At 50.1% G+C, this 24,745-nt stretch overlaps 7 protein-coding genes across 7 annotated transcripts; 3 read left to right on the top strand and 4 right to left on the bottom strand.

The window, feature by feature from the left end:
* Positions 1-50: 50 nt before the first annotated feature.
* BDV38DRAFT_289564 (FAD-dependent oxidoreductase) lies at positions 51-2,512 on the top strand (the record flags this gene model as incomplete). Its single annotated transcript, XM_032061271.1, has 3 exons — positions 51-334; positions 373-671; positions 723-2,512. 3 exons carry the CDS (start codon positions 51-53, stop codon positions 2,510-2,512), a joined length of 2,373 nt encoding a protein of 790 aa, XP_031919725.1.
* Positions 2,513-2,974: 462 nt separating this feature from the next.
* On the bottom strand, positions 2,975-4,865 carry BDV38DRAFT_289563 (putative cytochrome P450 oxidoreductase; the record flags this gene model as incomplete). The annotated part of the gene is made up of 3 exons (XM_032061270.1): positions 2,975-3,132; positions 3,233-3,728; positions 3,798-4,865. 3 exons carry the CDS (start codon positions 4,863-4,865, stop codon positions 2,975-2,977), a joined length of 1,722 nt encoding a protein of 573 aa, XP_031919724.1.
* A 586-nt stretch (positions 4,866-5,451) lies between these two features.
* Positions 5,452-13,551, top strand: BDV38DRAFT_289562 (putative polyketide synthase; the record flags this gene model as incomplete). The annotated part of the gene is made up of 7 exons (XM_032061269.1): positions 5,452-5,748; positions 5,842-5,928; positions 5,986-6,043; positions 6,102-6,435; positions 6,505-7,583; positions 7,639-12,317; positions 12,376-13,551. 7 exons carry the CDS (start codon positions 5,452-5,454, stop codon positions 13,549-13,551), a joined length of 7,710 nt encoding a protein of 2,569 aa, XP_031919723.1.
* An 803-nt stretch (positions 13,552-14,354) lies between these two features.
* On the bottom strand, positions 14,355-15,288 carry BDV38DRAFT_289560 (cutinase family protein). The gene is made up of 3 exons (XM_032061268.1): positions 15,024-15,288; positions 14,758-14,975; positions 14,355-14,686 (listed from the first exon to the last, which is right to left on the bottom strand). The coding sequence occupies exons 1-3, from the start codon at positions 15,207-15,209 to the stop codon at positions 14,416-14,418; spliced, it is 675 nt and encodes a 224-aa protein (XP_031919722.1). The 5' UTR covers positions 15,210-15,288; the 3' UTR covers positions 14,355-14,415.
* Positions 15,289-17,214: 1,926 nt separating this feature from the next.
* On the bottom strand, positions 17,215-19,341 carry BDV38DRAFT_1502 (uncharacterized protein). The gene is made up of 4 exons (XM_032051609.1): positions 18,679-19,341; positions 18,406-18,623; positions 18,106-18,346; positions 17,215-18,050 (listed from the first exon to the last, which is right to left on the bottom strand). Exons 1-4 carry the CDS (start codon positions 18,956-18,958, stop codon positions 17,443-17,445), a joined length of 1,347 nt encoding a protein of 448 aa, XP_031919721.1. The 5' UTR covers positions 18,959-19,341; the 3' UTR covers positions 17,215-17,442.
* Positions 19,342-20,165: 824 nt separating this feature from the next.
* Positions 20,166-22,600, bottom strand: BDV38DRAFT_266844 (fungal specific transcription factor domain-containing protein; the record flags this gene model as incomplete). Its single annotated transcript, XM_032056486.1, has 5 exons — positions 20,166-20,255; positions 20,307-21,845; positions 21,885-21,917; positions 21,972-22,296; positions 22,563-22,600. The coding sequence occupies 5 exons, from the start codon at positions 22,598-22,600 to the stop codon at positions 20,166-20,168; spliced, it is 2,025 nt and encodes a 674-aa protein (XP_031919720.1).
* Positions 22,601-22,985: 385 nt separating this feature from the next.
* BDV38DRAFT_276741 (major facilitator superfamily domain-containing protein) lies at positions 22,986-24,317 on the top strand (the record flags this gene model as incomplete). Its single annotated transcript, XM_032058304.1, has 2 exons — positions 22,986-23,306; positions 23,358-24,317. The coding sequence occupies 2 exons, from the start codon at positions 22,986-22,988 to the stop codon at positions 24,315-24,317; spliced, it is 1,281 nt and encodes a 426-aa protein (XP_031919719.1).
* Positions 24,318-24,745: the final 428 nt, after the last annotated feature.

Here is a 24,745-nt window from a genome sequence, read left to right as displayed (position 1 = left end):
TCTATTGCCTGGAATAACTCGATTTTCAAAACTCGGATTGCACTACATCAATGCGGGTCATCATTGTTGGTGGAGGCCTGGCGGGCCTCACGCTTGCAAGCGCATTGGAAAAAGCGAATGTTGATTTTGTACTGCTCGAGGCCCGAGGGCGATTTGACCCCCAAGTCGGAGCATCGATTGGGCTAAATGCCGCCGCAATGCGCATCCTGGATCAGCTAGGGGCGGCCAAAGAGATCATGAACCATGCAGCACCAATCAAAATGTCCAAAGTCCATCGCAGCGACGGTACACTGGCCATGCCAGCAGCGTTCACTTTCCCGATTTTGGAAGCCAGGTATGACATAATTGAAGGCCTAGCGAGCTTTGAAGTAGTTTCACTGAAGAACATTCAAGGTTTGGCTACGGAGTGTGCTTTCTGGACCGACAACGCGCTCTCAAGGCGTTGATAGACTCAATCGCACTGAAAGACAAAATGCTGCCCAATAAGACCGTGTTGAGGATCGACCAAACGGATTTTGGCGTCAAGGTAAACTGTGAAGACGGCTCGTCCTATCATGGTGACGTGGTTGTCGGCTGTGACGGCGTCAACAGCAAAGCATCGACTCGGAGCGAGATGTGCCGCCTTGCTAACGAGGAGGATCCAGGTCACTTCCGAGCGCAGAAGGAGACACGTATGTGCGCAACGCTGCGGGTCAAGAATTGCGACTAATAACTTTCTCTAGGAATGAGTGCGGAATTCAACTGTCTCTTCGGCATATCTGACCCCGTAGATGGCCTCATCGAGGGAACCGTCGACACCGTTTTTGACGACGGCAGGTCCATGCTCGTGGTGACTGGGAAATATGGGCGAGTATTCTGGTTTTACCATGAGAAGTTGGACAAGATCTATTATACCGATGCCAAAGACTTCCCACGATACTCTCAAGCAGATGCGGAGAGGCTCGCGGTCAAAAATGCCTGGCGCCCTATCACCGAGACTGTGACGCTGGGAAACCTCTGGGAAAAGCGTGTGACCTATACGCTGGTCCCGTTGGAGGAGGCCCTCTTTAACATGTGGAGCTGGGGACGTATAGCGACAGTTGGCGATAACTCCCATAAGATGACGCCTAATACTGGTCAAGCTGGAAACAACGCCATCGAGTCTGCTGCTGCGCTAGCAAATCAACTCCAAAGGCTCCATCATGAGGGGCCGATCACCCGTCAGACGATCGAGTCAGCGTTGCGCAAGTGGCAAGAGAAGCGCCGGGCCCGAGTCAAAGCGACAGTGAAAGAAGCGGCCATGGTTTGCCGATTGCAGGCGCTGGATAGTCGCGTGGCCCCCTTCGTCATGAACTATATTGTGCCAAATGCCACCGAGTTGCTTCTGAGATTGGTCACCGGTACGCTCATCGGCGCTGAGATCATTGAGTACCTACCAGTACCAGCCCAGTCGTTTAAGGGCTCCTGTCCCTTCAACCCAAGTCAGGGTATCGGTAAACACGAAAGATTGCTCAAACGCGTGGCTCTTGCGTTGCCATTGCTCATTCTCTCTTCTTGGGTGGCGACAATGACGCCCATCGACAGTTGGAATGGTTCTATACTCCAATTTCTACAGCCAAGGCAACTCACAGAGTTCGGTGAACGAGCGCACTTGCTTCAAAGCTTTCGCGCCCTTACCGAGGAGAGTGTTATTTATGCCATATGGCTCATTGAGTCCAACCGTCGTGCCAATGTGATGATGTTCGCGCAGTTTCCAACGATCTTCTGGCTCCTTGGCCTTAAGTTTGGACCAGGGATTGTTACTCCTTGTTACTATGCCCTGCACTTTATATTCTCGGACATCGAGAGGTTCGCGGCAGCTGATGCAAGGCTCACCAATGTGGCCTACACCCGGTTAATCCTGCCCTCAGTCGTGTTCTTCATGGGTGCAACGGTTGTTCTCACCCTGAGCGGCTACGCTGTCAAGGTCGATACGGCGTGGTGGCACTGGCTCTGGATGCTCCAGCCACAGGCTTTGATTGCGATCACGCAGTGGATAGTGGTCAAATCTCGGATGAGCAAAGTCAGCATGCACGAGGACACGATGAGTAACCAGCTGCGAGATCTCCCCTACATCCGAATGTGCTTATATGCCCTCAGTGTTGTGTCTGCAGTGAGTGGCATAGCTACACGGCAGAGCGTACTCTTGGACACTTTTCCGCCTGCTCTCTTTCCCGGCGCAGGTGGAGATTTGTCCGAGTTGAGCCGACATGGGTCCCTCCTCGCGAGTCTGCTCTGGGTCGGCCTCTTGATCCATGACATCAAGAGCGCCGGGATGGCTAAACAAAGTTGGGCGAAGATACTCACAATAGGCTTTGTGTCTGGTACACTTGCAGGTCCTGTGACCCCCGTGGCGCTGGGGTGGATTTGGCGCGAGGAGATATTGGCGTGTAGGAGAGAAAGACACGCGGTGACTCGGGACAAGTATTCAGGAAAGTCGATCCTTGACGTCCAAAAAGAGATGCTTTCGCCCAGGGGAAAGGCAGTGAAGTGAGACAGTCGTAGACTTACTGATTCTTATTCCTTGTACAGGATGTGCTACTAGTATATAAAAACATAGTTCATATTCTGACCAATTCTCACTGGCACAAAAAGGTCGCATTTTGTTGTGCAAAGGGTTCGCCGTGGTGGAATATATACGCATGTACATAGACTACGGTCAATGCGCATAAGCTCAGAGACAGCGCATTCATGTGAGTAGCTATAGAGACTATGATCAAAGGGGAAGCACTGCAGCACTGCCTGTATCATGATGACTGATGAGTTGATATAGCTACTTTTGAAACCATTTCATATCGGTAGCGTCTGACTTGGTGTAAATCTGGAATTTGCTTCGGCACCTCAAACGTAGAAAGCTCCGGCGAAACACCAAAGCAACGAAGGAACTTGTTGGTGTTCTATTATGATTGTCTCTTTGAGTGCCAAGATCGAGCCCCTTGAGAAAGGCAGTCCGAGTTCAAAGTGGGCTGAGCCTGACGTAGCACTGCCGTGGCATTCGGAAAAGTCGCTGTTGAGACTCCATACTGTCCAAGCCTTTGGGAAGAGGCTCGAACTTGAAGTTCAAGACTAGGAGCACGAGGTTTACGCGAAATTCCGTCAACGCGAGATTTCTGCCTAGGTTCACGCAGCGGTGTCAGCCAATGTTCTTGTCTTACTTATGGAGCGTCCGAACAAAGCGTTAACTCTGAGCATGATAGTAGTAAAGATCACATACCATAGCACATCCGCGGACCTGCAGAGAATGCCAGACGTGGAAATTGACGAGGGTTAAAGGAGCCGTCTTCTGCAAGCCACCGCTCTGGCTGGAAATCATCCATGCCGCTCATATCCCAGTATGATTCGAAGTTACCCTTGGAGTTACGGGAAGTCTCGGATCTGAGATGCTCGGGTATGTCAAGGGGCTGTGTACCGATATAAGGGTTGAGAAGTACAGTAGCGCCATTTGGGATTGAGTATCCGAGCACCCGGGTCTCAGTGGTAGTTGTCCGAACGAGACGAGGAGACGTGTTCGCCACGCGCATGGACTCCTCCATGTATGCTTCTAAATACGGGATCGACGTGCTCATGATAGCCTTCATCGAAGGCTGCTCTCCATTCAAACCTTTAGGAAAAGCATCGACAAGGGCGTTTCGTAGCTTTTCCTGCTTCTCGGGATTGGCGACCAGAAACTTTACAGACCAGGAGAGAAGAACAGCCTTCGTCTCGTGCCCCTGTGATTTCCTGGGCATCAGCTATATGCCCTACAGTTGGGTAATTGGCCAATGGGACCTTGTACTTACAGCGACGAGAAGCATGAACAGCTCATCATGAATCTCAGCTTGAACTGATGCCGGGAATGGGACGTTGACGGGCTGCCCCTGACGTATGTGGGCCAAAAGCTGACGCCGTACACCAGTGGCCAGAGCAGAGCTCTCTTCAAGCTCCATCAGTTGCCCCTCGGAGAGCCCTGCTAGCTTCGAGCGGGTGCTCTCAATAAGCCCGTCAATGGTCCTTTTTTTGAACGCTAATTTTCGCTTGTAAGCGGGTTGCTGTCTAAGATACCAAAGGTGCCACGTCTGGGAGACCGACTTCAGCGACTTTGCCACTGTGCCGATGAAGAACGACACGGCCTCACACATATCAGGCTTCTGGATGACTGGAATCCGAGCGAGCGAGTCCAGAGATGGTGGTTGGACCGTACCTGAGGCTGCACAGAGGACCTTGTCGCGTGCATTGCTGATGGAGTTGACGTTGGTCCCGAATACCAGTTCCCATATTAGCTCGAACGCTGCTACATCGAAGTCGTCGAAGCAGTAAAATGGTCGACCACCAGCCATTTCGGCCTGAGCTCTGAGTAGGTCAATTAGCCCCAGGGCACATCGGTACATCTTGGGCTCAGCCACACGTCGTAGGAAAGGCGTGCCGGTAACGCCCTCCCAAAAGCGTCTCTGGTGTTTGAATGCGGGCCCTGTTGCCTTGACCAAACTGCAATGCGGGAGAAGAGAGCGATAAGCATCTTGTGTCCTGGGAGCGCGATCAAACTCGTGCGTGCGGTTACTAAGAATATCTTTGACCTCGCGCACGTCGTCAATAATGATTGTGGGATTTGAAAATGGTGCGAAAAAGAGCTGAATCACGGGCGAGTGGAGCTTCCTGCTCTGCTGGAAGATGAATTTCGCAGGGTCCTCGGTTATCTTGACAGCGTCGAGCAGCCCCGACGAGTCTCCCCAGAACTTTCTTGCCGAGGAAGTATTGTATGGGATGCCTGGATATGGGTTTGGATATGCCCGCTTGAAAATATAGCAGAGTATGAATAGGAGAAGGGCGACTGCAATCGAAGGTAGATAGTTCAATGATAGCATATACATATTGTTTCTAACGATCCCACACAGTGTAGGAAACGAAACGTGTTAGATGCTAGGTCTACGTAGACGTCAATTATCTCAATTAACAAATATACTATACATCATGCTAGCATTTATCCAGTCGTGGTTGACGGGCGGCGCAAGTACCACAAACGCTATCAGACATCCATTGGTTAATTCCGCCGATTATTGCCATCCGTTCCTCCTTCCGGTATGGAAATATCCGAGCCAGTGGGATGAGGAAGAGAAGAGCCAACATTAGACTAGACCATTATTACTGCACAGGCATTGTGGAAGCCATCGGATGTTTCCTCCATGGGAAGTCCGAAGCTAGTAAACACACCATCCCGGTTGTGCTGGGACTTGGGAGGTCGACGCGCAGTGCTAACACTGAATGCGAGAGAGAAGATGACAAGGCTCGGAAGAAAAAGAAAATATTTCGGAATAGAACAATGGTTCTAAAATTTGCCCCAAAGCCGCAGAATGATCAATAATGTACACATATATAACATGATATTGAATGTTGTGTTCGAGTCTTCCTAAACCACGGACTGCCTAGATCCCCAAATGAACAAGCAGTAAAATCAACATGGCTCCAATTTCCATCCCAGACTCGACTCAAACAGGCGACTCGCCCAGGACCAACGGAGCCACCATGAACGGCAGCAGATTGCCACAGCAGCAGGTTCCTTCCCACGGCAATTCCGCGGGCCCTTCAATCCCCATTGCCATTGTTGGCATGGCTTGCCGCTTCAGTGGTAACGTCAGGAATCCTACCCAGCTGTGGGAACTCTGCGCGAATGGGAAGGATGGCTGGTCTCCCATCCCTGATTCGCGCTTCGATGTGAAGTCGCTGTACCATCCGGATAATTCCAAAGCTGGCCGAGTAAGCTCTCTATTCCATGGCATGCCCACAACACGGGAACAGTCATTGCGTACCTCACCGAGTCAACCAGAATGAGGGCTTACGTATATGCAGAGCCACGTTATTGGTGGCTACTTTTTGGACGATGATATAGCTTGCTTTGATGCCGCCTTTTTCAATTTGGCCTCAGACGTCGCCAGTGTAAGTAGGACCCCATTTATTCCCCGAGCGTCGAAAAAGCTGACGTCGGGAAAACAGGGCCTTGACCCTCAAGTCAGACTATTGCTCGAGACTGTCTACGAAGCAACAGAAGATGGTTAGCTCCTGTCCCTTGTGCCTCTGTCAATATTTGTGAGATAAGCTGACTCGCTTAGCTGGCATCCCTCTGGATAGACTTGCTGGCACGAATACATCTGTCTATACCGGGACATTTAACAAAGATTATCATGAAATCCAGACTAAGGATGCGGAGGTTTTGACCCGCTCCTTTCTCGCCGGCACAGGCACCGCAATGCTCTCCAACCGAATCTCGCACTTCTTTGATTTGCAAGGACCAAGTCTGTCCATCGACACAGGCTGTTCGTCGGGCCTGGTGGCAGTCCACCAAGCGTGCCAAAGCATTCGCGCTGGGGAGAGTAACATTTCGATTGTCGGTGCTTCTAGTACCCTCCTTAGTCAAGATGCCTTTATTTCAGCATCTACTATTGGGTAAGTGCGAGTTTGTAGGGCTGTATGCACCCCGTGTACCAAAACATGGCTGACAGACAGTCTTGCTAGTGCCATTGGTTCTGAGGGCAAATGCTTCGCCTGGGACAATCGTGCTGCCGGCTATGGCCGTGGCGAGGGTGTAGCGGCACTCATCCTGAAACCTTTGGATGCCGCGCTGCTCGCTGGTGACCAAGTCCATGCGGTCATCAAGGACAGCGGAGTCAACCAAGATGGGAAGACGACCACAATTACATCCCCATCTGCCGACGCCCAGGTCAACTTGATTGAACAATGCTACCGTCGTGCAGGGATTGAGATCTCTCAGACTGGCTACGTGGAGGCTCACATGACCGGTACAGCAGCTGGGGATCCCGTTGAGGCCGAGGCAATTGCGAGGACCTTTGGAAGGGCTCGCCAGGCAAATGATAAGGTACTGGTGGGCTCTGTGAAGACAAATGTTGGCCACACCGAGCCCGTCAGTGGTCTTGCAGCCGTCATTAAGACTACATTTGCATTGAAAGCAGCCTTAATCCCTCCGAATCTCAACTATGAAACTCCGAATTCAAGCATTGACCTTGATAATGGTCGTTTGGAGGTGCCGACACGGTTGACGCCATGGCCGGAAGACAAGATCCTTCGCGCTTCGATCAACAACTTTGGTTACGGTGGAACGAATGCTCACGTCATCTTGGAACCTGCACCATCCTCAACAGTGTTGTGTCACCCGAATGGGCAGTCAACACCTGAAGGAAGTCGATCAGGTGATAGCTCGCGCGTCTTCGTGGTCAGCGCGAGGGACTCTACTGCCTGTCAGACCGTGATGGACCGTCTTGCTTCTCATATTATTGAGACGTCACCATCGCTAGATAGCCTTGCTTATACACTCAATGAGCGTCGGTCTCTACACCCCTGGGTTGCTGCTTTCCGGGCCACGTCAATTGCCGACTTAGCCGAACGACTCCGAGAGTCGGAACGCAAACCTTCATATGCGTATAAAAAGCCACGTTTAGGATTTGTGTTCAATGGGCAGGGTGCCCAATGGCATGCAATGGCTAGAGAGCTTCTTGCTGTATACCCAACTTTTGACCGTGCCATCTCTAGGGCTGGCAGGATCCTGAAGGAATACGGGGCCACTTGGTCATTGATCGGTAAGAGCTCAATCTAACATTGGACATATAAACCTTGCTCACAATACATTGGCAGATGAGCTCAATCGTGATCAAACCTCAACACGAGTATCCGAAATCCATTTGAGTCAGCCGATTAGCGTCGCTATTCAGCTTGGCCTCGTTGATCTGCTCAAGTCCTGGGGCATCACCCCTTCTGCCATCACCAGCCATTCCAGTGGTGAAATATCCGCGGCCTATGCAGCTGGAGCACTGCATTTTGAACAGGCACTCGGTGTGGCATTTTACCGTGGAGAGCTAGCCCGCAAGCAACTCAAACTGTCCTCCCTTAAGGGTGGAATGCTTGCTGTAGGCATTGACCAAGAGAGTGCCGAGCGACACATTGCTGAAGTCGCCCCTACCGGCAGTGTCGTCGTGGCTTGTGTCAATAGTCCCAGCAGCGTTACCCTCTCCGGGGACTTGGATACTCTTGACGAGATTGCTGCTAGGTTCGAAAAAGAGGGCGTATTCGCCAGGAAGCTCAAGGTCCCAATGGCCTATCATTCCCACCACATGATGCCCATGGTGACTGAATATACCGAACGACTGGACCAATTGCTTAACCTTCCAGTGATGCCGGAATGGAATGGCCCCCTGTTTGTATCGCCGGTAACAGGTGAGGCTGTGGCAACATGTAAGACATTCACGGCCGAGCACTGGGTTCAAAATTTGACCAAGCCGGTTCAATTCAGTCGGGCATTTGAGAACATGTGCTTCAGCTCATCGGATTCCTCAGCTCACTCTGCCAATGTTGATCTTATATTAGAGATCGGCCCTCACAGCACCTTGGCTAGCCCAATTCGCCAGATCCTAAAGGGAAAGGATGTCAAAATGCCCTATGTGTCTTGCCTCAGGCGGCCAATCAATGCCGTGGAGACAATGCAAGACCTAGCATGTGAGCTATTGTGTCAGGGCTATCCAGTAGATCTCAACTCGGTCAACTCTCCTACGGGGGTTGCTCACCATAGTCTTTTGGCCAATCTGCCCTCTTATCCGTGGAATCATTCAACTCGCTTTTGGGTGGAGCCAAGGATTGCTAAGGAGCAGCGGTTCAAGAGATTCCCTCCCCACGAGCTATTAGGCACCCCTCTAAATGGGTCCAATGCTCTCACACCCACTTGGAGAAATTTCCTCCGTTTTTCGGAGATTGAATGGCTGAAGGATCATCAGATTGATGGTGCAGTTGTTTTCCCTGGCGCCGGGTACATTGCCATGGCTATTGAGGCCATACGCCTTGTCACTGATCCTTCCGAGGGCACAATTCGGAAGTACCGCCTACGAGACATCGACATTATGAATGCACTAGTGCTTCCCGACTCCGAATTGGGAGTAGAAGTGCAACTCCAGCTGCATCGTTGCAGCAACAGAGAGCTGGATCACGAAGGCTGGTATCAATTCGAACTCTGCTCTCTGGCGAGTGCCGATGCACCGTGGATTGAGCACTGCAGAGGGTATGTTGCCGTTGAAACTGAGAGTGAGACTCAAATCACCGCGCTCAATGGTGAGCGTGACCTTTCACGCGAAGATGCCTTTTTTACCGATGGTGTTGATCCATGCCCTATCGACATTGATTCACTTTTCGCTGGTTTGCGTCAGCGCGGAATCTACCACGGTCCACTCTTCCAGAATATCATTAACAGCCACGCAGCTCGTAATCGAGCAATTACGACTTTTGCAATCTCAGACATCGCTTGCCAGGAGCATGAGTATGTTCTGCATCCCACCACGCTGGACTCTATTCTGCAATCGTCGTTTAGCAGCCTTCCAGATGATATTGGGCAGGACTCCATGATTCTTCCTCGTTCGATTCGCACAATTGATGTTCCGAAGAATTTTAAGAGACAAGGTGGTGAAAGATTGAGAGCTTTTACTGAGATGGTTACAAGAGATACGCATGGCTATTCATCAGACATAACGGTCGTGTCTGATAATTCCGATACAACCCGCTCTTTGCTTGAGATCAAAGATTTCTTTGGCTCGTCAATTCCTCGTCGTGCCCAAGGCCCAGACGAAGAGGCGGGCATCTGCTCCATCAACTGCTGGGAATTGGATATCCTTCACAACCCTCCCGCATCTTTCAGAGCGTCCATGGTCATTCCATTGAAAGAATATGAGATTGAGCAAGAGAAGGAACTGGCCCGAATGTCCTACATCTTCATCCGTGATGCTGTCGCGGAGCTTCGATACCAAGATTCCGAATCCTGGGAATGGCACCACAAACGAATGTACGCTTGGATGAGAGAAGTTGTGGCACTTGGTGAAGATGGACAGCTCGCACCCAACAGTCAGGCATGGTCTAAGCTAAGCCCAGGTGGGAAGAGGATCCTAGCGGACAAGCTCAGCGCAGGTAATGCGGCGGGTCGACTGACTGTTCGCATTGGCGAAAAGCTCGCGAGCATCATCCGCGGAGACATTATGCCACTCGAGCTAATGATGGAAGGTGATCTTCTGAATCAATTTTACATGCAGCACGAAGCCCTCAAGACCCGATCCTATTCTCATCTCGCTCGCGTTGCGGAGCTATACGCAGTGAAGAATCCTGGCGCCAATATTTTGGAGATTGGAGGCGGTACAGGAGGAGCGACAAGTACGATCCTTGAGGCTTTCGGCAAGCGAGGAGTTGACAACGGTACTATCCTCGGACATTATACCTTCACAGACATTTCGCCCGGCTTCTTTGACGCCGCAAGAGAGAAGTTTGCCCCGTGGGCAAGGATGATGGATTTCAAGAAACTCGACATTGAAATTGACCCGCTCGCACAATCCTTTACTTCTGGCAGCTTTGATCTCATTGTGGCGGCCTCTGTCCTTCATGCGACCAAGAACCTCCATACGACCATGAAACATGTGCGGAAGATGCTCAAGCCGGGTGGCACACTGTTGCTCATCGAGGCCACTGCCGATCGTCTCGAGGGGCAACTCATCTTTGGTACCTTGCCGGGGTGGTGGCTTGGGGAAGAGCCTGAGCGGCAGAAGAGTCCCAATGCTCCACTCGAGATGTGGGATCGCGTCCTGCGGGATACTGGCTTCACCGGCGTCGACTTTGAAATCAGCGACTATGAGGAACCTGAGTTCCAGTCAGCGCGTGTCATGTTATCGAGGACTACCGCAACGGTGCAAGTGCCCATCTCCATTGTGGTTGAGGACATGGCGGCGCCGGAGCCCCAAGAATGGTTGGCTGAGCTATCCGAGGCGATTCAAGAGGGGACAGGAGTTCAGCCCAAGCTGGTGGACGTGAGTGACGTTGATTCATTCAAAGATACAGTCTGCATCGTTGCGCTTGAGATGGGAAACCCGTTCGTCCACAGCATGGATGTAGACGCCTTCCAAAAGCTCAAGAACCTTCTCCTTCGCTCCAGTGGCATACTCTGGCTCAGCTGTGGTGGCCTTGTTCATTCGCAGAACCCAGCCTTCTCAGCTTCAGAGGGCCTTCTGCGAACCATGAGACAAGAGGATTCTCACACGCGATGGATCCGGTTGGACTTTGAAAACTTCGAAAATCCGTGGACAAGCGACAAGATTGGCCACATTGTTCATGTGTTGCAGCGTTCATTTGACAAGGATGCCGAAACAGACAACATTGAATGGGAGTACTCAGTGGCAGATTCTCAGCTTCATGTTCCCAGAATCTTCCCTGAGAAAACGCAAGATGCCATTGCTAGGAACCTCAAACTTCCTCTCGAACCTGTGCTTGAAGCATTCCATCAGCCTGACAAGCCTCTGGTATGGGAGACGTCCCCGACCACGGGCCTAGACTCACACTTCGTGGACAATCCAATGATCCTATCTACGGACGTGCCAAGCGAAATGGTGGAAGTGGAGGCAAAGGCTTTTGGTTTGAATTTCCGTGAGGTGATGGTTGCGCTGGGCCAGCTGGAAGAACCCCTGACGGGCTACGAGTGCTCCGGTGTCATCACGCGTCTAGGTCCCAATACGGAGCAAAGCGGTTTGAAGGTTGGCGACCGTGTTGCAGCATTGTGCAAGGGCCGTATCGCGAGCAAGGGACGAACTTACTGGACTTCGGTTGTCAAACTGCCAGACCAAATGCCTTGGGAAATGGCAGCCTCATTCCCAGCTGCTTACACCACGGCGTATGGCAGTCTAATTCAAATCGCAGGGCTGCCAAGGGGCGAATCAGTGCTCATCCATGCTGCATCTGGTGCAACTGGTCAAGCCGCGATTGTCCTTGCGCAGCATGTTGGAGCAGAGGTCTTCGCTACCTGCAGCACTGAGGGGAAGCGAGACCTTCTCGTCGAACACTACGGCATCAAGCCTGATCATATCTTCACTAGTCGTTCTAGAAGCTTTGCTGCGGGTATTATGACTAAAACAAAGGGCAAAGGAGTTGATGTAATTCTAAACTCTCTGTCTGGGCCGCTGTTGAAGGCATCTTGGGATTGTATGGCCCGCTTCGGCCGCTTTGTTGATATCACGAAGGTGGACATGGAGGCCAACCGCTGGTTACAGACAGCCCCGTTCAGCCGCTGTTCCATCTTTTCGAGTTTCGACCTGTTGCAGCTTACTGAGTATCGTGGTATGCTGACGCACGCGGCTCTGTCGGATAGTCTCAACATCATCCACGAGCGTGGGATTTCTCCTGTGCACCCCGTTACGCAGTACCCAATTGCCGAGATGGCCATGGCCATGCGTCAAATGCAAGGGGGAATGCACATGGGCAAGCTTGTCCTTGTACCTCACGATGAGGATAGAATCAAGGTACGTGATGATTTCTTTTTCTGTCCTTCCTCTATTTGAGCTGATCAGTGTCCAACAGTTCATCCACCGCCCATCGCCCGTATCACTGGGTAGCCCTGATGAGACCTATTTAATTGTCGGTGGACTAGGTGGCATTGGCCGTGCCATTGCGCCGTGGATGATTGAAAGCGGTGCGAAGAACTTGGTGCTCGTCTCACGCCATGCGACATCTCATCCTGAAGCCCCTCAACTTGCCAAGGTGGCAGAGACGGCAGGATGCCGGCTCCAGATCCACGATTGCGACGTCTCAAATGAGACGAGTCTGCTCCAACTGATCCGTGACTGTTCGGAGACATTGCCCCCGTTCCGCGGAGTGATAAACGGAGCTATGGTACTCGACGACACTGTCCTAGAACGCATGACATTCGAACAATGGAGCAATGCTGTCCGGCCGAAGATCAACAGCAGCTGGAATCTCCATACGCATCTTCCCAACCTAGCGTTCTTTGTCATGTTGTCATCCGTGGCTGGCGTGGCCGGCCACATGTCCCAAGCCAACTATTCCGCTGGCAACTCCTTTGAGGATGCTCTTGCTCGATACCGAACGGCACGCGGCCTACCGGCCGTGACCATCGACCTCGGTGCTGTCAAGTCAGTCGGGTACGTGGCAGATAGAGAAGCAAGCGGCGACGACCGACTGCGGGCACGAGTTGAGAATGTCGGTTTTGGCTCCGTCGATCTGGATCATGTGTTGCGGATGGTTGGACATGGAATCAGTGAGTCTCTGCGCCAGTCGCCGTCGCAGAGCCAGGTCATTGTTGGGCCCAACTTCCACACCCTCGCGAGCGAGTCAGTCATGAGCCATGACAGACGCTTCGGTACACTCCGCATTGCCAGCCAGCGCGGAATCGGGACAGCGACCACATCCACCAGCAAGACCTCTACGGCCACACTCGCACAGGCACTATCCAAGGCCTCGACTCTCACCGAGGCAGTGGCACTATTGGTCCAGGCAATCATGGCCAAGATTGCAGAAATCTTTAATATTCCTCTCTCGGATATTGACGCTGAGTTGCCGATGTCGCGCTATGGCGTCGACTCACTCGTCGCTGTGGAGTTACGCAACTGGCTGAGCAGCGGCGCAAAGGCTAAAGTCACTGTCTTTGATATCCTCCAGAGCGCGTCGCTGAACGAGTTCGGTGCTTTGGTGGCGAGCAGGAGTGAGGATTTGACGTCCAGGGATCTGCCAGCATAGGGTTAGTAATGCCCACTGATGAAGCAATGAGCGCAGACCAGAAATTGAAAGAGAGGTGTCACGAAGTGCAAAAGATATGTGTAGATCGGGGAATACATTGGTGTGGACCATTAGCAGAGGGTATATACAGATAGATCAGCTGACCTTATACAAATGGTTTCTGTTATGACCGCGGTTTTGTCAAGTTAACTAGACATTGAGCACCGGAGGGACATTAACTCTGAGTACTCCGGTTGGCGTCGGTGATTTTGCTAGAAAGGGCTAGTAGGTAGGTCAGTATTCTGACGGCTTTTTAAATATCTCTAATAGAGTATTAAGCAAAGTACTGTATTCGAAACTCTAAGCTTAATAGAATATATATATCGAGACTGGGAGAGAGCGAGAGAGATGTGCATTATACCCGAATTCAGCTCCCTATTAAGGCTCTTCTCGGGTCGCTGATGGCCAGTTGGCCAACCGGTGAGACTAACTCAGGTATGTACAGGGTTATTCTAAGGCTGTCTTTTAGTTATACAGAGCTACCTGCCTTAGGCACTTATATGGAAGTTCTAATTTAGTAGGAATGCGTTTCTGAATGTACTCCTTTATTCAAATCTTTATTTTTTTTATAGGACTTAGATCAGGAAAGTATAGGCAGGATTATGTAGAGCATATCGAGCACTGACTGTATCAGAAAATGGAATCCCATAATCAATATGTCGTTGTTGGCACCTTAAATTTCAAACAAATGTTACTTCACAAAAATACCTCCATTAATGCCATATCACATACATGTACGCAGTACACAAGAGAGACAATGACCAGCACAGTCTATCTACCCATCCGTATCTCGTATCCAACATATCCGTAGCCCAAACTCGCATTCTAAGCCGACTGAACCTTCGACGCAAGGAAAGAGGCAGCCTCCGGCGCATTAATGGTGTAAGTCAAATGGGCAGGGGTGACAATGAGCGTGCCATCGCAGACAAGATCACCCATTGCACAGAAGACCTTGACATTATCCTTGGGGTAATTGGGGATCTGGCCCTTGTCTTGGAGGTTACGAGTGAAGCCGAAGAAGACAACACCCTTGACCTTGTTCTTGACTTCGGTGGAGAGTTGTTGGACGGCATTGTCGATGACGGCACTGCCTTGACTGTTTATCGTATTGTCGTTAGTATAAGACGTAGTATATTTGGTGGAATATGGAGAGGAAGCTGGGCATACCTGTATCCACCGGCCACGATCTGGGTGTTAGGGCACTTGGTGTTGGCTTGCTCGAAGAGCGACTTCGCGGTGGAGATGGCACCAGGGTCGGTGTTTTGAGGAAGAGCATTTTGCATCAGTCCCCCGGTGTAGAGCCCACCCACACCTTGACAAGCAACCTTATCGGCACCGAGCTTGCTCTTTAACGCCGAGCAGAGAGGGGGTCCGATGACAGTGCCCTGTTAATGTTAGCGGTATTTGTGCGATAAAGCTTCGTGTTGACGAACCATGTTGCCCATCTCAGTGGAGCCTCGAGCGAAAATGAGGGTCACATCCTTGCATGCACCGTTGGTGAGGTCATTGGAAGAGCCAAGCTGTCTGGCTTCAAGTGACTGGCCCGCTGGCTCAGCGATGGGGCTGGCTGCTGCCAGGGTAGCCAGGGCAGAGACGAGGAGGGAGCGGAACATGACCATCTTGTTCAGGTATGGGGTGGAATTGTGATATGGCACACAAAGGTATTTAAGAAGTGATTTAATAGATCGCTTGCTGGAGGACTAGGATAGAATTATCTGTAATCGTAGGATCCATCCCCCTTTTATACTTCTTTATCAATACCCTAATTGAGAACCATTGCACTAGTAATCTCCCGATATTTACCCTGCGTCTACCGGTAGCCACTAAGCCCAAACTTGAGTCTATCTTAGTGGGAGCCTTAGAACCCCTGCGTTTTCATTTCGTTTTCTTTTTTTTTTTTTTTTTTTTCTTAATCTCACATTTACTCTGTAGCCTGGCGCCCTGGCCCTGTTTCAAAGTGAACACCAGCCAGGGTATCTAACGACCTAACGACAATATAGCGGGACAGTTAACCCGCTAGAGAATACCTAGTCCGTAGGGTCTCGGATGAACTCCTGATTTTCACCATCTGACATCCAATCGGCATTTTGCGCTTGGCATCAAAATCCTCTAAAAAAAGAGCCAGTGGCCAAATCGGGATTTGCATCCGCTCCTAGTTGGGTTGGGAACTTGGGATGACTCCACTCGTTCCCATTATTAGGGGTTGAAGAATGGCTGAAGTTTATTTGGCTGAGAGTCCTCTCTCATGTCCTTGCTCTACACAGGTCTCATAGGCAATATCGACTGCTAACCAGGTATAGTACAATAAGTGCATAAGTAGATCTAGTCCCAATTGCTAAAGTATATCAACATCCAAAGAGTCTCTGTCACAAATCACAAATCCCTAGTCATGATACGACCGCGTTCCTGCGTCAGATCTCGTGCCGCTAGGGACAGCGGAACCGAGCCCTAGTGGGGCGCCATCCCCAGAGGATTCACCTCCAAGATACAAACCAGGTTAGGGCTTCGTGCTAGACTCAAACAAGCTGTTTTCTGTTGGAGAGCAAAGTTCGTCGAGTTTTACATTTGGAGAAATGATCGTCACGCGAAGCACCTGCGGTTTCCATGGGTGGTAGGCCGGATACGAAGTGCCAGGTATCGTCGGCATGTCCTCGGAGAAAATCGGTGCTAGGGCTGTTGGGGTTGGAGCGCATTCTAATCCTGTTGGATACGAGGGTTTTTGGTTTTACTCCGGGGTTTGGCTTGAGAATAAGAGGTATTTTTTCGCTGGGTGTTTATCGGAAACTTAGGTTGATTCATCTGACAGATCCCTGGTGGGGCGGTTTGTTTCGTCTTTGAGTTGTGATCTGTGCTGTGGAAGGGTCGATGAGAAGATGTGTCTGTATATCCAATCGTAGCGGTTTTTACAACATGACATCCTCGGTACTTTGCTATCTGCTCTTGCTCATCTGTCACTCTTCACCGTGTGACTCTGCCGAAATATGATCCTTCATATTAACCCATGTCAAGTGCAAGGTCCTCCGCCAACGCGACTGGCTGCAGACTGGGATTGAGGGCCGTCTATCTCAAACACCAACATACCAGGCAGACGCAGAAGTCGAAATGAAAAGCTTCATTTTGGGTTTCAACCAACGTATGGAAGGAATACCTTCTAAAATGTTCAGGCCAGGTTTCTCCACATTTCATCATCTAGGAGTCACGAATATCACTCTCCGATATAACCCTAAAGGTTTCTCACAAATCACGCAAGAAAGCTTCGCAATGGGTGTCTATTCTATGGCAGTTCTTTGCAATTAATTGTAATTATTCCTAAAATGATACTCACAGTACAGGGCAGGATCTGAGTAACAGATACAACTGTCAAATTATTGTCTGTCATTAGTATTCGATCTGACACCGAGGCTGTCTGGTGTATCGAAATCCCGTCAATAAAGCCACCATATAGTCTGAGGGCCATCACATATTGCAGAGATAATAACAAGAGCTATACCGAGGTAAACACTTATTGTCCGTAATTTAAGGATGATTTTCTAGGTGACTGTAGATCCCGGGGCATATCGGTATTAGACATCTATTTTTGGACCCGAGAATGGGGCATATCCGATAATTAACCTTCATGATTTTCTAGTTTAATTTAGTCCTTCATTTCCTAAGTGTCCAAGTAAGCATAAGTTGATATTTATGATCTACAGAATTGGCTTTGGGCTTCCGTTTATTTGTCTGGCGTGGAGTTAAAGATGTAGGACTACTGTTTCACCACATTCTTCTAGAAGATGAATACATCTCGATAGATGATGTCAGAACCTTTCATTTCCGCTCTCTTCTGTTTCATATACATGAGTCCGTATGCTATCAGGCCTTTCCAGTATACTTCAACGAATAAACACCCCTCTCAATACTATTCAACAAGATATTTCCGCTCGGGAAATAAGGATAAACACTCCAAGCACCCACAAACTCAACCTCCCCACCCTGGGCATCATCATCAGGATGGCAGTCAAAGAAACCAACCTGTTTGAAACCCTTGCCGGTCGGATCATCCTTGATAGAGCTAACATCGACGATGCGCAATCCGCTCCCATAGTTAGCTTGGTATGTCAATCCATCGATAACATACTGGTTATGATCGATTGATCGCACGGGAGACTGGTAGGTCCCCGTGTGCTTCGGGCTCGCTAGATCCTTAATGTCGAAGATGTAGGTCGTCGTGTGTCCGTTAGCGGCTTCACCTGTTCCCTCTTGTTCGTCCAGTTCATCGTCCAGGAGGAGGTAGGACATGTCGGAGGCTGCTATCCAGCCTTGGTGCGTGTAGCTTGCTCCGACATAGGGGGTTTTGGAGATCTGGATTGGTGAGGCCCTGTCTGTTATATCGACGATGGTGAGGGTATCCTCGTTATAGTTGAAGCAGATCTCACGGTTGGTATACTTCTTGTCAGGGCCGGTGTAGATCACGCATTGTGCTGGTTTGCATTAGTGTTGGACTTTGAGCGGAGCCATTTCATCAGAAAGTCCTACCATCGTGGACGTAACCGTCTTCACTGACACATCCGGGTGATGTCGGGTTCGCCGGATCAGACACATCGATCATCCACAGGCCGCCCGCGCAGGATTGGTTCCTAGCCGTGCCGACAGCGAAGATCATGTTGGTCTCTTCATGCGCGACGATGTTGTGCGAGCTACCAAAACCACCGTACCAAGCAGTTAGGTCTTCCGCTGTCGAGTAATTGGTCGGGTTATTGCTGTCCGTGTCGAGAAGCTGGACTCCATTAGCCTTGGACGCAATTTAGATATAGTAAGGTTAGCACTATGATATACCTTCTTCAAGTCAAAGATCTGAAGTCCATGTCCTGGTGACTCCGATCCAATATACGCATGATCTCCAATTACTTTCATATCGCGCCAGATAGTCGCTGTTGTCTGCGTCGGTAGACGACCAACATACTGCAGACTGCCATCGTCCAGAACTTCTACGAACGCCGTTCCGTCCGTTTGGCCAATGATGCCAAATTCACGGCCATCAGCCGATGTCCATCCTGTTCATTCTTAGTCTTATATCTACCGAACAGAAGCATATTGTGGTTAACGTACCCCAGATATCATTTCCCTCCCGAGTCGTACTGCCCATGGCCTGGTGACTCAGGAAACCAAGGAGATCAACGTTTTCACAGGAATATTCTCCAGCTTTGCCATCCACGCAAGGCGTCTTTCCAAGGTCAATATAACTGTTTGGTTTGAATAGACCCTGGGCACGGGATCGCTCGCGATGTTCCGTTTTAATAGACATTAGATGGCTCATGATCGGAGCGGCTTCGCGGGAGGCCGCCCCGAGACAAGCCAAGGACAGGAGGGAGATGAATGATGATTTCATGATGTACGTTGCTCGGGAGAGAGGCAAAAGAGTAGTTCTGATCTGCTGATTCCTGTTATTCTCTCCATCCTGCCACTCTTATATGTCCCAGATGCCAAAGTCTCGCTCAACAAAATCACCCGCCAAGGAAACGAGACTCCCCTCACTTGCGCCAAGTCTCTCAAATCTGCCTTTATCGCAGTAGATAGAGCACCATGATCATGGACATGGTGCGGTAGAAACCGCAAACAAACTTTAATAAACGTTCTTCACTCACGCACAGATAAGCGGAGAGTCTTGGTAAAAGCCACTGATTTGCTCTGAATTAAATGCTAATCTTCCTGTGGTTCTTGGGTTACATGGAAAGCGGCTTGCGACTGAACCGAGGCTGTTGGTTGGACGGGACGAGCCTTAACGCCGCATAAACGCTGGCATTAGCCATCTTGGCAGGGACGCAATGTAACAGGGGCCTTATCGGCATTTGCTTGAACGATGGGCTGCTGACCTTTGGATTTGTAATATACGTTTCTTGCCTGGATCAGGGCGGCGAGTTGGCGTATCTGCAGAAATAGACATTATCGTAATTAAAGTATCGATAAGAAGGGCTTAAGGCCAGAAAAAGTCCATGTGCTGGCTTTAGCACAAATAAAAAGACACGTGGGAAGGTATTGTCATAATGTACATTCTTCAGGTAAATCATCACTCTCAGTGGACTATCCTGGTAGAAAGTGCTAGGAGAGAGTCATAAAAGTGGCCTGGCTGTCTCCAATAACACTACCCGTGTTGGTTACCGGTTCAAATGAATCACCCCTATACTTCGTATCGTGTCTTCGTAGCATGGGCCGTGTGCATTGCCCGCTGAACCGCTGCTTTTGCCAAGTAGAATCCCCGCACACACGTTCGGATAAATCGATCGCCTCCAAGAACGGAGCTCCGTCGGATGAGGGCGAGACATAGTCTTGGACAGGAAACACGTCACAGGGACACCGAAACACGACATCCGCGCTCCTCGGTGAACGTTCTGACTCGTATCAACACCTCAAATGATCATTGTGTCGTGCACTGATGAGTGAAAGGATAGGACGCGACTTTTCCCATACGTGTGCTGCTAGGAGTTCCGCCGGGAAATCACAGAAAGTTCGTGTATCCATCATAGGACTCCGCTTCTTTAAGTTAGAAAGAGTTGGAATGGGCTAGGGGTTCGAATGACCAGACTTGATCGAACCTCTTAACTGGGAAGCAAAGGCACTAGCGGGATTTCATTGTACACCCAATTCATTGGCTCCGCAGTGCTCTGATTCAGAAGGACATCTGTCATCTAACCAATAATGAGTTATGAATAAGGTGAATAGATTGAGTCCTCACGTACCATAAAGTCCCAGTCGTCTATCGACTCAGGAGTTATCTCCAGGCCCATTTGGCCAAGGCCATTTAAAAAGCCTTCGGTTTGACCCTGAGCTGCCATTTCTTCAAGGACGCGTAAGCATCTTGCCTCTGCGTCCGTAGCGGCTTTCAGTAACAACAACACAAGTTGGTCGCGCGCAAGGCCTTGTCTAAGCCCTGTGATCCTTGCCTCAATTAACTCAACAAGGAGGTAACCCTTGATATTGGTCTCTCCGGCATCAATAGCACGGAAGAGCCACTCTTTGGATTCCTTTACCACCGAAAGGAGATCCGCTCGTAAAAATACTGGGCCAAGGTTTTCTTCTTCTTGCAACTGAGTGCTTAATTCTGCTGCAATGGCAAGACTTGTCTGCATGCCAAGCACACGGAGATAACCAGTACCACAGATCGCAAACCTCTCCAAATCATTTCCATCGGTTGAAGTTGTAGCGTGACGATTGTGAGCCGCCATGATCGATGAGGATGGGTTCAATGTACACCATATCTTGAGCGACGTCTCAACCACTACCTTCCGAGCGTATGCATAGGCCGTTTCATGCGGTGCCATAGCAAAGAACGGGATATGGAGAGTTACAAGGTAGCGCAGCATCAGGCAATCCACCATCTGAATTGTAAACTGAGATGTGAATCCGGTGCCCGCATTATATTTATGAAGGGTCCGACACAGAGCTCTGTATGACGCTCTGAACTCTGCATCCAGTCGCAACGTTTCTTCGTATGTACTCTTAGAGCCGAGGTCATTCAAGAATTTCACGATCGCGAGGCGAAGAGGAAGAGTTTTACGGAGAGCTATCGGGATTGATACTTGAGTCAGTGTGTCTTCTGACTTCGGCACCGGGGCATCGGCCACAAGCTGGTCGTCATCATAGTTGTCGGGAGGCGCAGTGTCAAAATCGTCCAGAGATATAAACACGGGCGAACCACAAGCCATACTCGAATGTAGGGCCATTTCGAGTATCGTATTCCATAGCCGCCGGCGCATCTCGCTAACGAAGATTGTCCTATTTGATAAATAGGCCGGATCTCTATGAAGGCCCCAGTACACCGCAGTCCTCAGCAGGGCCCCTGCTGCAGTCCAGGTGGTGTCACCGCCCACATGTACCAATTCACGAGCAATTAACAGTAGGATATTGATTTGCAAATATTGAAGACTCCGCCTGGACTTGCAAACAGGCTCTGAGAACCACGTCTGTGCCTCATAAACCCACTGAATCGCCGAGGCACGTAGGGAGAACTTTTCATCGTATATAATAGCTCCGATAGCCAGCACTAATTTGACCTGAACCATAAATGCCGTGTCAGGTGCTGTATCTGACGCCCAGAGTGCCTCATAGTCCCTTCGAAAGGACGGAATATGAAGAACACGATAGACAGTTTCGGATGTCCTAAGGTAACAGTCAACGAGCTCATCGGCCACGTCTTTTGAAGGCAGGGCAGATGTTAAAGGCGACGGCCATGAAGGTGTCCGCCCCGATTTGATAACCCTCGCAAGGGATTTACACCTCTGCATGCCACACAAAACATCCGATGTTTCGTCACGTACGTGAGGCTCAAGCATCTCAAATACCTCGCGGCACTAATGAACTTCAGCATTTTGCTCCTTGGAGGTAAGCAACCTACAAGTACTTACTAGCCCAATCACACCATTGATCCAATGACTTTGACCGAACATGCGGGATTTATGTACGACACTGCGAGTGATGACTTGAGTTTCGCCGAATAAGTTGCTATCAACTTCGCACAGAGTCGAATCCAGGGCCCTTAGGTCGGCACGAGAAGTCTGATTAGAGGACTGAACATGCCTCTGGTTGGCTTTAGATAGCTGCTCCTCGAGGTTTTTGATTCTACTGTTCAGCGCCTCGATATCCCCAACAGAGGCTTGACTCTTAGGAGTTGTAGCATCTGTTGACCCGCGCACTATGGACTCATATGAATGACTTATCTCGGTTGATGGCCTGCTTACACAGGAAGATGCACTAGGAGCTGTTGGGGAGGGGACCCCTCGGGAATCCAGTGTAATTGTTTGGCCATAGTTAGTATGTAGCCGGGGGTGGTCAGAAGGGTGCGTTTCATAGATGCACGCCTCATTTTTAGAGCGCACACAGTTGTTACAGGGAGTCTTTCGATCGCATCGGATCTTTCGTCTCCTGCAAAGAGAGCATGAGCTGTATCTCTGCGGTCAGTGCGAAGGACGCGGATATCGAAGGGTTTTGTGACCTACACAGCCGGTCGTCTGCGCCGCCGTTCGGGGTCAGTCATGGTTAGCCCTTACGACCGTGTTAAAATCGGCCAAAACTAAGTAAACGTCACGCAGTTTACAGCGTATCTCCGAGATTATTTCATTCTGTTTGTCTGGAGAATAAGAAGATAAAAGGAGATGAGGGCAATACTGGTTTATGGAGGTCAGATTTTGCGCTTTTGGTCCTTTTCGCCTGCCATTTACCGACTCCGATGGCCGGCACCGGGCTTATCCCCGATCAGGATATGCCATTCAGTAGCAGCTTGAATAAGGCAGGATGAATATTTAGTCCTTCAAGGGATTATATATTAAGGCGTATTGCCTCTTAATATTAGCAAGGGCGCAAATATTACTTATACATTCTGCACTTTTGCCAATAATCAATCTCAGACTCCCGATTACAACATGACAAGATCACCCGAGCATACTATAGATCCACAAAAACACGAGGTCGACCAGGAGAAATCGCCCGTATTTTCGCATGATTACGAAAAAGCACCAGATGGCGGTGCCCGAGCATGGCTCGTGGCCGCAGGGGGCGCTTCACTCTTCTTCTGTTGTCTTGGCTTCGCGAATTCGTTTGGTACTTTCGAGGAGTACTACTTATCACACCAACTTCGCGGACAATCGCCAGACAACATTGCCTGGATAGGATCGCTAGCAGCATTCCTTCAATTCGCGACGGGCGCGATCGCAGGGCCATTATTCGATCGTTACGGCGCATGGGTATGTCAATTCGACTGTCACGACCTCTGCCATGAACTGACATCGGAGCAGATTATCCGGCCTGCTGCAGTCGCCTATGTTTTTGCCATGATGATGCTTAGTCTGTGCAAGACGTACTGGCAAACCATGCTCGTGCAGGGTGTATTGATGGGCGTAGTCACGGGCTTCCTTCAGTTTCCAGCATTTCCAGCGGTATCGCAATGGTTTGACAAGAAGCGAGCAGCCGCTCTAGGCATCGCTGCAGCTGGATCGTCTGTTGGCGGCATTGTGATTCCCATTGCATTGTCCAAAATGCTGAACGGCTCTTCTTTGGGATTTGGATGGTCTGTGCGAATTATCGGTTTCCTCATAATGCCCATCATGGCATTCGCGTGTCTTACCATCAAGCGCCGTCTGCCGCCGAGTACATCCCCCTTCTGGATTCCATCAGCATTGAAGGAGGCAAAGTTTGCCCTTCTGATAGTCTCATTGTTCTTCATGTTCATTGGCATGTTCTTTCCCCTGTTCTACATCCCTACATATGCAGTATCCAGAGGCATGAGTGCGACCCTTTCTGGATATTTGCTGGCGATTTTGAACGCGGCATCCACATTTGGCCGCATCATCCCAGGCATATTAGCCGATAAATTCGGCCGATTGAACGCGTTCATGGTCGGCGGTATAACCACAGGTATCGTTATATTCTGTTTCAATTTGGCAACAACCAACGCAGGCTTGATCGTATATTCGGTTGTCATTGGCTTTACTTCGGGAACCATCATCTCTGGAGCTTCCGCAGCCTTTACCCTCTGCCCTAAGGATCCCCGGGACATGGGGACTTACATGGGAATGGGCATGGCCCTCAGCTCTTTCGCAACTTTAATCGGCCCCCCGGTGAATGGAGCACTCGTCAAACACTACGGAGGGTACTCGGAGGCAAGCATATTCAGTGGTGTCATGTGTTTGGCTGGTGGGTTCTTTGCTTTGGCGACCAAAGCTATGACCCCTCAAGGTATTCTGGGACGAACCTGAGTTTCTGTTCACGATGGGTGTGTTAGACATTTTCTTGCTATTGTATCGGCGTGGGTGTTTTTCCAAGCGGTTTCATGTATATTATGTTTGTGAAAAGTAATGAATCACCACTTCGGAGTTCGCTTTCCATGGCTGATCGGTGCATGTATATTGCACACGATCAGGGTTTGTAGCGTAGAGGCATGTTGCGACTCCTATCCATGTCAGTCGAGCAATAATCATTTCCATGGATACACGAGTATTGTGCTGCCATCATAGTAAATCTTCATATGGCCGAGACGGGCTGCTCGTATGAAATGGTAATGCACATCGTTGCCAAAAATGTCAATATATACAAGTAGAGAAACTGACGCTATCTGCTCCATCATGCGACGCCAGTGGACGAGGCCCTATAGTGTCAAAGACCGAACACAATCTTTTGTCAAAAA

This window comes from Aspergillus pseudotamarii (assembly GCF_009193445.1).
Source record: "Aspergillus pseudotamarii strain CBS 117625 unplaced genomic scaffold BDV38scaffold_1, whole genome shotgun sequence".
Classification (NCBI taxonomy): Eukaryota; Fungi; Ascomycota; class Eurotiomycetes; order Eurotiales; family Aspergillaceae; genus Aspergillus; species Aspergillus pseudotamarii.
The sequence above is the reverse complement of the archived record's forward strand: the minus strand, read 5'-3'. Positions and strand labels throughout refer to the sequence as shown.